This window comes from Gorilla gorilla, chromosome 6, assembly GCF_029281585.2.
Source record: "Gorilla gorilla gorilla isolate KB3781 chromosome 6, NHGRI_mGorGor1-v2.1_pri, whole genome shotgun sequence".
Taxonomy (NCBI): Eukaryota; Metazoa; Chordata; class Mammalia; order Primates; family Hominidae; genus Gorilla; species Gorilla gorilla.
The window spans coordinates 57,877,322-57,889,721 of NC_073230.2; the positions used below are offsets into that span (position 1 = coordinate 57,877,322).

At 35.0% G+C, this 12,400-nt stretch overlaps 1 protein-coding gene across 4 annotated transcripts in view; it reads right to left on the bottom strand.

Moving 5' to 3' along the window:
* The window catches only part of ZPBP (zona pellucida binding protein), a 152,543-nt gene that overhangs the window by 108,309 nt on the left and 31,834 nt on the right, over positions 1 to 12,400 (bottom strand). For 2 of the 4 annotated variants that reach the window (XM_019031747.3, XM_055347008.1), the window contains one exon: positions 9,121 to 9,273. The exons of 1 other annotated variant lie outside the window; for it this stretch is intronic. In XM_019031747.3, coding sequence (XP_018887292.2) covers positions 9,121 to 9,273 — 153 coding nt within the window. The remainder of the gene's footprint in view (positions 1 to 9,120; positions 9,274 to 12,400) is intronic. One more of the 4 variants, XM_019031748.3, reaches the window with a different exon arrangement.

A 12,400-nucleotide genomic window follows, 5' to 3' on the forward strand; every position in this document is an offset into this window, starting at 1 on the left:
AGTTTTTTAAGAAATCAACAGAATTGATCAAATTTTAGCTAGATATACAAAAACAAGAGATAGAAGACTCAAATTACTAGAATCAGAAAAAAGGGGAGAGACTACTGACCTTAAAGAAATAAAAGAATTATAAAGGAATACTACAAACAACTCTATGCCAACAAATTAGACACATTTAGATAAAATAAATTCTTAGGAAGACACAAACTACTGAAACTGACTCAAGTAGAAATAGACAATCTGATTAGACCTGTAATAAAAAGGTTGAATTAGTAATCAAAAAACTACCTATGAAAAACAACACAAGCCCAAAGGTCTTCACTGATGAATTCTACCAAACAGTTAAGATATATTAGCAACAATTCCCCACAAACACTTTCAAAATTGGAACAGAAGGGAATACACCCCAGTACATTCTGTGAAGCCAGTAATACCCTGATACCTAAACCAAAGACATCACAAGAAAACTATAAACCAGTATCTCTTATGAACACAAATGCAAAAATTCCCAATGAAATACTGGCAAATCAAATCTAGCAAAATATTGAAAAAAATCATACACCATGACCAAGTGGGATTTAAACCAAGAATGCAAGTTTGGGTTAATATTTAAAAAATCAATTCATGTAACAAACCATAGTAATGAAGTACGAAATAAAAAACACATTTATATTAACTTATGTAAGAAAAAACATTTGACAAAATCCAACATCCTTTCACAATAAAAACAATCCTCAAATATAAACGTAGAATAAGGGAATTTCTTCCATCTGATAATGGGCACCTACAAGAAACCCACAGCTAACATTATATATACTCAATGGTGAAAGACTAGATTATTTCCCCCTAATATTATGAGAAAGGTAATGATGCCCACTCTCAACATACTTTTTCAACATATATCTAAAGTCCTAGGCTCCTCAATAAAAAAAAACAAAAATAAATAACAAATACACAGATTCTGTCTCTGTGTCAACAAGCCATAAATGTCTCACGAAGAATCTACCAAAATCTAAAAATCTAGTATTGTTATGTGACTTTGACAAGGTGGCAGGATACAAAATCAACACAAAAATAATATTTATTTCTACATATTAGCAATAAACATGTGTAATTAAAAGTTTAAAATATAATATTTATAATTATTCTAAAAAATCAAAATAACACACCTAGTATACACTTAGCAAAACATGTATATGCAAATAAAAGAAATCAAAGACCTAATTAAATGGATAGACATACCATGCTCATAAACTAGAAGACACAGTATAGGAAGGATGCAATTCTTCCCCAAATTAATCTATAGATTGAATGTAATTCCCATCAAAATCACATTAGGATATTTTCTTGATGCACACAAGAATATTCAAAAATTTATATGGAAAGGGACAGACATTTAAATAACAAAGACTATTCTTGAAAACTATCTTGAAAAGAACATTCTCCTTGGTACTGAGGTTTTCTATATACTTACAGTAATCAACAGTGTAGCACTGGTAGAGGAGGTATAAAACTATAAATCAATGGAAGAAATTACAGAACCTAGAAAAAAAGCACCCACACAAATATCTTCAACTGATTTTTGACAAAGATGCAAAAACAACTCAATGGAGGAAGAATAACCTTTTCAGGAAATAATATTGAAGCAACTGAACATCCATATGTAAAAAATAAAAACAATAAAAATCAACCTTAAACCAAGCCTCAGCACACTTTACACAAAAAGTAACTGAAAATGCATCCCATAGTTAAATATAAAAAGGAAATCTGTGCTGGGAGAACTGGCTAGCCATATGCAGAAAATTGAACCTGGACCCTTTCCTTATACCTTATTAAAAAATTAACTCAAGATGGATTGAAGCCACTGCACTCCAGCCTGGACAACAGAGCGAGACTCCGTCTCAAAAAAAAAAAAAAAAAAAAAACCCAAAATTATAAAAACCCTAGAAGAAAACCTAGGCAATACCATTCAGGACATAGGCACAGGCAAAGATTTCATGACAAAAATGAAAAAAGCAATTGCAACAAAAGCAAAAATTGACAAATGGGATCTAATTAAAGAGCTTCTGCACAGTAAAAGAAACTATCATCACAGTGAACAGGCAATATACAAAGTGAGAGAATATTTTTGCACTCTATTCATCTGACAAAGGTCTAATATTCCAGAATCTACAAGGAACTTAAACAAATTTACAAGAAAAAAAACAACCCCATTAAAAAGTGGGCAAAGGACATGAACACACACTTCTCAAAAGAAGATATTCATGGGGCAAACAAACATATGAAAAAAAGCTCAACATCACTGATCATTAGAGAAATGCAAATCAAAACCACAATAAGATACCATCTCACACCAGTCAGAATGGCAATTATTAAAAGGTCAAGAAATAACAGATGCTGGCGAGGTTGCGGAGAAACAGGAACACTTTTACACTGTTGCTGGGAGTGTAAATTAGTTCAACCATTGTGGAAGATGGTGTGGCAATTCCTCAAAGATCTACAACCAGATATGCCATTTCACCCAGCAATCCCATTACTGAGTATATACCGAAAGAAATATAAATCATTCTATTACAAGAATACATGCACTGATATGTTCATTGAAGCACTATTCATTGAAGCACTATTCATTGAAGCAAATAAAGGTTCCATGTCATTGAAGGAAAGACACGGAATCAACCCAAACGCCCATCAGTGATAGACTGGACAAAGAAAATGTGGTACATACACACCATGAAATACTATGCAGCCATAAAAAGGAACAAGATCATGTCCTTTTCAGGGACATGGATGGAGCTGGAAGCCATTATCCTCAGCAAACTAATGCAGGAACAGAAAACCAAACACCACATATTCTCACTTATAAGTGGGAGCTGAACAATGAGAACACATCAACACAGGGAGGGGAACAACACACACTGGGGCCTGTCGGTGGTGTGAGGAGGAAGAACATTAGGAAAAATAGCTAATACATGCTGGACTTAATATCCAAGTGATGGGCTGATAGGGATAGCAAACCACCATGGCACATGTTTATGTAACAAGCCTGCACATCCTGCATGTTACCCAATAACTTAAAATAAAAATAATTTTTTTTAAAAAAAAAGGAAACCTACAAAACTTTTTGGAAAAAACAGACTATCTTTGGGATCTAGAACAAGGCAAATAATTTTTCATCTTAATACAAAAAGCATGATTAGCAAAAGCAAATCTGATAAACCAAATTTTAAAACAGGCTCTGCAAACATCCTGTCAAGAGGATGAAAAGACAAAATACAGACTGGTAGAAAATACTTGCAAATAATATATATCCAACAAAGAAAGAGTATCTATCTATCTGTGTATGTGTATTAAATATCAAAAAACCCAATGGTAATATATCAGACAATCCAATGAAAAAATGGTCAAAAGATATGAACAGAAATTTTACCTAAGAGGATGTACAGATGGCAAATAAACTCATAAAATATATTTAATACATCATTAGAAATTATAGAAATGCAAATTAAAACCACAATGAAATATTACTTCACACCTATCAGAATGGCTAAAACAAAAGATAATTATAACACCAATTGCTGGTGGAGACATGGAGTAACTGGACTATCCTTATATTGCTGGTGGGAATACAAAATGGTACAGCCATTCTGAAAAACAGTTTTGCAGTTTCTTATAAAACTAAATATGCAACTATCATATGATCAACCAACTGCATTTTAGGTATTTACCCCACAGAAATAAATACTTATGTCTATAGAAAAACAATCCACAAATGTCCATAGAAGCTTTACATGCATCAGCCAAAAACGCAAAGCAACCTAGATATCTTTCAATGCATAAGTCATTAAACAAACTGTGGTATATGCATACTATGGAATGCAACTCAGCAATAAGAAAGAGTGTGTGATAGATGCACAAAGCTTATAAAGGAATTTGGAAAAATGAAAAAAAAGTCAATCCCCTAAGATTATGTACTATAGCACTGTATTTGTATAATACTTTTGAAATGACAATACAGAATGAGAGAAGATTGGCGGTTGCCAGGAATTCTGGATGGAGGTAGGAGGGAAAATGGGTTCAATTATAAAAGGTCAACACAAGGTATCCTTCTCTTGATGGGACTGCTCTGTATCTTGTCTATGGTTGTAGATACCTGAGCCTACCCATGGGATAAAAATGGCAGAATTACATACACACACAAAAGTACACATAAACCTGGAAAAATATGAATAAGATGGGTAGACTGTAACAAATCAATATCTTAGCTTACAAGATATTACAATTTGGGGAGGCTGGGTAATGAATACATGTGATCTGTCTGTATCATTTCTTGCAACCATACGTTAATCTACATTTATCTCAAAACAAAAAGTTTAACCTGAAAAAAACAGACCTAAGGTTTAACTTGCCTTTTCAGGACCATTCTCAGTCTACTTTTCTAAACTACTGGACCTTAAATTATTGAAAACTTAGTAATTGCTGAACATATAATAACCTTTCCTTGTACGTAACTGAAAATGGTTTAAGAGCCAACAATTCGAGTATGACAATGAAGCAGAACAGTTCTAATGCCCAAGCACTTCTGTTCTTGTGTATGACTTGCAGCCTTAATTTTCTGTGTGAAAATGGTTACATTATTTCCTTAGCTTTGTTTGTTGGAGACAAAGAAGGAATGCTTGTTAAGTATGTCAAAACATAATCTTATCTTGTGAATTTTTGTTAATATATTATAGAAGATAGATTTTTCATTTGCCTAGAAAGCTTGTGTAACGCATTTGGAAATTTCTGCTCTGTAACATCTTTAGAGCTGACAGTCTGTTTTTTACTTCATGCTGAAGTATCATCTGGTGGTTTTGTGAACTGGTCAGAAATTCACAGGTTTTAAGTGTCTTAAGAAAATTTATATTGAACATTGCTCTTTGTCTAACAAATAAAAGATGTTAATTTATTCCTGTTTAAAAAAAATAGGCCTAGAAAATATAGGAACCTATTTTTCTTTTCTTTTCTTCTTTTTTGCTCTCTAAGGCAGAGTATCACTCTGTCACCCAGGCTGGAATACAGTGGCATGATCCGGCTCACTGCAGCTTCCGCCTCCCAGGTCCAAGTGATTCTCTGGCCTCAGTAATCCTGAGTAGCTGGGATTACAGGCGTGCACCACCATGCCTGGCTATTTTTTTTTGTATTTTTAGTAGAGACAGGGTTTTTCCATGTTGCCCAGGCTGGCCTCGAACTCCTGGCCCACAAGTGATCCACCCACCTGGGCCTCCCAAAGTTCTGGGCAATTTTTATTTTCTAGATAGGAAACAATCTCTTAGAAAAGAAAACTAAACAAAACAAAAGCAAAACAACTCAGAGAATTAAAATTGATAGCTCTCATTACAAAAAAAAAAAATGGAAACTTCTGTTAGTATAAACATCTTAAGTGAGAGAAGGTAGAAAATTACTTAAAGCATGCATAAGAAAAGACTAGTATCCAGAATAGCAAAATATCTAAAAATTAGTAAGAAAAAGACAAACTATGCAAAAGGAAGATGACAGTGGAACTGAAAAGGCAATCTACTGAATAATAAAAATATGAAAAGATGTTCTAACTCACTAATAATTAGAAGTGTATATTAAAGCAATGAGTCACCATTTTATACCTAGTGTCTTGCCATATTCAAAACCGATAACAATTCTTGATTTTATTTTTCTAATTTTCTAAAATTTTTAAAGGTTTTATATATATATATATATATATAGAAAATTATCAGTTGATTTTACTTCTTACAATCCAGGTAATGGTGAATATCTTGCTCAACACAGTAAAAAAAATGAGCCAAAAAGAAAATACCACTTGTAGTTTATATAAAATGTTTAAATTTGCCATTATCCTTTACTTAGAATATGAGATTAATAAGCTAAAAACAAAATACAGAATACAATGCATTTGACATAAAATTAATATCTACATAGCTATATATCTCTCAGTAGCTATTCAGATACACAAACATACACACACACAGAGCTCACACAAATAACAAGATTTGAATAACCCACCAAAGACCAAAAAATGCATATTAAAACTACAAAATACCATTAATTTATTATATTGGCAACACTTCAAAATACAGCATTAAAGGGGTTTTAGAAACTGAGGTTCTCATCTATTATAGCAAGGTTGCAAACTGCTATACAAAAGAATCAATCAAAATAGCACTATGAATTCCCTGCAGATTTTCCTTTACAGAATTCATCTTTCTGAAAGACTAACAACTTATCTTACAAAATACAGCAATGTTAGTATGGTGGGGGGTATGGTGTATGTGTGTGTATACACAGATCAATGATGGATGGATGGACAGATATTTAAATGTTTCATACAGTACAATCTGAGGAAGGGAAAATGTGAAACAAACTAAATAATAATTAACTGAAGAACACTCAAATAAAATCTGAAACACCATATAGCTATTAGAAAGATTAAAGGAGGTACGTATAATAAAATAGAATCAATTGCATTTGTTTTAAGCATAAAAAGAGTAGGTCTCCAAAGTCAGTTTATTAATCTGGTCTTCATCCTGCTGGCATTCATATAACAGTGGTGTACATAGTAGGATATCATAAAGCATAAGAATACTAACTCTAGGACCAGAATTCCTAAATTGAAATCTGAGTTCTCCCCTCCCCTACTTAATAGCTATGGTCTTGAGAAAGTCACTTAACCACTCTGTTTCCTTACATTTACAAGACCAAAAATAGCAGTGCCTACATCACAGTTTGTTTTGAAATACATTTAATATAAATAAATCAGAACAATGCTTACACTAAGCAAGCATTATATAAATATGGATTTTGCTGTTGTTGTAATAATTACATGTAAAAACACAGCACTGCCTGGTACATCATAAGTGCTCAGTAAATATTAGCTATCATTATCATTATTATAAACCCGCACCCATTTTAGGCACTTTTACATTTGTTAGCATATGTGAATATGTACTTATGAGTGATTCTGAAGTACATTTATTATAAGTTAGGTACCTGAAGTAACAAGATGGAGGTAACTACTATGTAACAAAAATGAAACATGACTGATTAAAAGGTTTAAACAAATTATTTGCCTAACAAAGTTAATTATCTTACCAAAACATTATGTTTCTCTTTGGCTACATGGGAAAGTATTTTTTGATTAACCAAAATATTATCAAGAAACCACTAATAATTCTGCCAGTTGTTTGGCACCCTTGCTGTCAAAGTAATGGTGTGTAAGTTATCTTATTGACACTGTAACAAATTACCACAAACCTAATGTTCTAAACAACACAAATTTATTACCTTATGGCTCTGGAGATCAGAAATCCAAAATGAGTCTTACTAAGCAAAAATCAAGCTGTATTCATTCTGAAAGCTTTAGGAGGAATCCAATTCTTTGTCATTTCTAGCTGTAGTGGCTGCCTGCATTATTTGGCATGTGGCTTCTTCTTTGATCTTCAAAGAAAATCACTGCAACTTCTCCTTTTGTCAGCGCATTTCCTTTTTCTGCCTTTGACCCTCTTGCCTTCCTCTTAGAAGGAACCCTGTGATTACACTGGACCCAGCTAGATAATTCAAGATAATCTCCTCATCTCAAGAGCCTTAATTTAATCCATCTGCTAAATCCCTTTTGCCATGTAGGGCAACACACTTACATGTTCTGGATATGACTAGATATGGACATGTTTAGGAGCCATTATTCCGTCTGCCACACATGGGTCCCACCAGTGAGATGGAACCTACAAGCAATTTGAGTTTAGGCTGTTCTCCTGGCTATTCCATATTGACAGAGCAGGAGCAGCGTCATCTCGGACAAACACCTCCACTTTAAGTTCCAGCTCCCTTTCTAGCCTCATGCATTTCAAGGAAATCACCTCTCTTCTAATTATAAGCAGCCAGAAAGAGCAGACAGTAAAACACAGATAAGACAGCTGGGGCACAGAGGGAGATGGGGTAAAGTCTCTCAGGTAACTGCCAAACTTCACCTTTACACAATGGGCCCCAGTAAAACAGTAGGCCTTGGCTAGGTGTGGTGGCTCATGCCTGTAATCCCAGCACTTTGGGAGGCCGAGGTGGGCAGATCATGAGGTCAGGAAATCGAGACCATCCTGGCTAACACGGTGAAACCCCATCTCTACCAAAAATACAAAAAATTAGCCGGGCGTGGTGGCACGTGCCTGTAGTCCCAGCTAGTCGGGAAGCTGAGGCAGGAGAATCGCTTGAACCCAGGAGGTGGAGGTTGCAGTAAGCTGAGATCGCGCCACTGCACACTCCAGCCTAGGTGACAGAGTGAGACTCCATCTCAAAAAAAAAAAAAAAAGTGGGCCTTAATAAGCACATTCCTTTCCCTTCAGTTTCACTAAGATAGAGAAGCTAAAAGCAGACTTGGGGGATATGCCTGCAGCTGCAAAAAGATGTATGGGAACAGACACACAACTCTCCCTCCCAGATAAGCACAACAAAGAGACACAGAAGCAGTCCAAGCCTCTGATAAACTCTCCCACCCTGAATCCTTAAAAACTCTTAGTCTGTAAGAGTGTGTGCCTCTGACCTAACTCAGCCAGAAGGCGCCTCTCAGGTTTGTTTTCTCTAAAATAAATCTGTCTTGACTGGCAAGCCACCTTTTCATGTTTCTTTCCTCTTTCTGTAATTCTTACACATATCAACTGAGCTCTGCCAATTGTAAGCCTCAAAAGGTCAATCCACCAGAAAAGGAATTTACAGTGGTGTTTCACGCTCCTGTTTTGGGGGATGGCAGTGTACCAGAAATCATGATACTCAAATTTAAAATACTTAGAATGTAATATAGTACAAGCCATAATATCATCATCATAATTTGAAAACATTTATACATCCCTGGCCCTAAAATTTATCTGTGTGTACATGTCAACATTCCCCTGAAGAAAAAAAAGACTACGATCTGTTAACCATTCTGTGCCCTCACCACTAACCCTTTACAAAGTACTTACATAGGGAGGCAGTAATTCTTCTTTAATTAAATGAGACTAAAAATAACAAAGTCCCTTTAAGACAAGCCTACTTAAACATATTTAAATGTTTAAAATCATTAAGAAAGGTTAAAACACAACTAACTTTACTTCTTACCATATATGGCATATTTTAGTTGAAGATGTTTAACAATTTCTTCCACAGTAGGTTTATATTCGAGGAAACATGTATAAATTCCACTCATACTCTCCTCAAAATTTTGGAATACAAGGCTTCCTGTGGATGTTATTTGTGCAGTGCGGTTTTCTACTAAAGGAATAAGATACAGTTACGAGATGCTTAAATTACATGAGACAAGTACCAAAACATTTTCTCAGCAAGGTAAAACCATCATAATTTACCAACACAGTCAATGAAAGGAGTGGGGAGCATATAGCTAGGACATTACATCTGGTATCTGCTAACAGCGGATGCCAGGATAACCTTCTTACTGCCAGATGTTCACTAATCAGAGTTCATCAATTGCATTGTTGCCTAAGTAGAAAGAGACTAACAAGGATACATACAGAATATGCTCCTAATCTGCTCCGTGCATTGAACTGGGCACTATCAGAAATGCAGTATACATATATACAAATACATACACATACATATATACATATACTTTAACATAATTATATTTATATTTAATGATAAATTATGCCCTCAGTAAGCTTACAAACTGCATATGAAACAGATAAATAATATACCCAGAACAAAGGCTATCAGAATATAATCACTAACAAGAGATTTCTTATCACTACACATGATAAAAAGCAAAATTTGGCCTATAAATTTGAGGTTTGCAGAAGAAAAAAAAATATTGGATATGAGATCACCTGACTTGCCCAACATCACATAATCACACAGTTGCAGTGCTGGGGGTTAGAATGGAATGTAAGCTCCCTTTTCATTTCAACATACTTCATTATTTAAGTGTCAAGCAGGGAGAAAGCTATGTTGTGAAATGGAAAGTAAATCTTCCTTTAGAGGCATTGACACTCGGGTTTGAGACCTACCTTTCCCTCTCACAAACTGTAACCATGAGTAACCAATTAATCTTTCTGAGATCCAGTTCCCTCATTTGTACAATGAAAAATCATAATATATGATAGCCTATCTCACAGGATTTCTCCGTATAACAAATACAATACAATACAGTACAATGCTAAAGTACTTGAAAAAGCTATAAATCTGTTATTCTGAAAGTTCATAACCACAGTCTTTAATTAGAAAAATTCTTAGGTATTAAAATTTGCTTAGTCTGATATTCCATTCATTAGAACTGAAAGTACTACATCAGGAAATAACTGTCTACCTTTTTCTATTTTAGGTAAATGATTTATTGCTTATAAATTTTAAGTTGATATATTTCTCCAAGACAAATGATGAGTGTTCATAGGGATGAAATTTTCATTATTTATTTGTTCAATAAATATTTACTGAGTGTCTAGTACATGCAAGCCCTGCTTCAGGTATTGAAAGAGAAATGACCAGATGAATATACCCACCCTCAAAGAATTTACATAGAGCATTATGCCTTGAGAACTTCCATTTCTATATCCTGGATGAAGCTGAAAAATGTGATATGAATTTAGAATACATTTCTATTGTAATGCCTATTTCTTCATGATTATGTTTTAATGAAATATTACATATTTATCCTAACATGCCAAGTCTTTTATAAACGAAGTTAACAGTTTGCAAGAGTTCACTATGTATTTCAGCAGAAACACTTCGTAGAGATGTAATAAAGGGTTCTCATGAAGTTTAAAGAAATTATAGAATATTACATCATCAATGAGATTACATATTCCTTGGCAATCATTTGAAATGAATGTTTCCCACACTAGAGAAAGAATTAAGAAGTGTATCAAAATATATACCTAAATGCCTACTACAACACAAAACATTATGACAGCCAGAAAATGTAGTAGTATACAATCTATAATAAAATGCCCCGACTTCCTTCTTATTTAAAAAATGTTTAAGTAGATCTAAAAAGATAAGGGGGCTCAGAGCCAAGATAGCCAACCAGACACAGCCAGCAAGAGCATCTCCCACCAAAAGATAAGACCATCAAGAAGACTAGCACACTCTGAGCAGATCTTCAGAAGGAAGGCATTGAGAGTAGTCGGAGGGAGGACACAGATCCTGGACTGAAGGAGCAAGAAGCTGGGGAACCTTCACAGGGTACACAAGCATCAGGACTTATTCCTTGCCCTGAGTGGCTTCTGGGGAAGGGATAAGTTAAATAGACATGGAGCGGCCCACTCTCACTATGGAACTCTGGAATCCTAGCTACAGGAGAACCCATGGACATTTGTGCTGTCAAGGGAGAGCTTCTTGGAGAGTTGGCAGGGACAAGACTCCGCTGCATGGAACCCAGAGCATTTGCCATGGGACCTGCTGCAGTGGAGCATGGCCAGGGACACCATCCCCCAAGGCTTGTCAAAATCAGAGCTGAACTGAACAAAATGGTGACACAAAAAAACATACAAAAGATCAACAAAACTAAAGGCTGGTTTTCTGAAAGAACACATAAGGCTGGTAGACTGCTAGCTGGACTAATAGAGCAAAAAAAAAAAAAAGAGAGGCTCCAAATAAACACCATCAGAAATGACAAAGGGGACATTACCACTGACCCCAGAGACATATAAAAAACCATCAGAGACTATTACAAATACTTCCACGCCCATTAACTAGAAAACCTAGAGAAATGGATACATTCCCAGAAACATACACCCTCTCCCATGATTGAACCAGGAAGAAATTGAAACCCTGAACAGACCAGAGTAAGTTCTGACACTGAAACTATAATCAAAAACCTACCAACAACAAAAAGCCCTGGACTAGTCAGATTCACAGCCAAATTCTACCTGACATATAAAGAAGCGCTGGTACCAATCCTAGCTAAACTAGCCCAAAAAATTGAGGAGGATCAACTCTTTCCTAGCTCATTCTATGAGGCCAGTATCATTCTGATATGAAAATCTGGTGGACACAAAATGAAAAAAGAAATTTTAGGACAATAACCCTGATGAACATAGATGCAAAAATCCTCAACAAAATACTAGCATAGCAAATCCAGAAGCACATCAAAAAGCTAATTCATCACAATCAAGTAGGGTTTATCCCTGGGATGCAAGGTTGGTTCAACATACACAAATCAATAAATTTGATTCATCACAGAAACAAAACTAAAAACAGAAATCACACGATCATCTCAACAGATGCAGAAAAGCCATTCAATGAAATTCAACCTCCTTTATGTTAAAAACCCTCAATAAACTGTGCATCAAAGGAACATACCTCAACATAATAATAGCCATGTGTGACAAACCCACAGCCAACATCATACTAAACAGGCAAAATCTAGAGGCATTTCCCCTTGAGA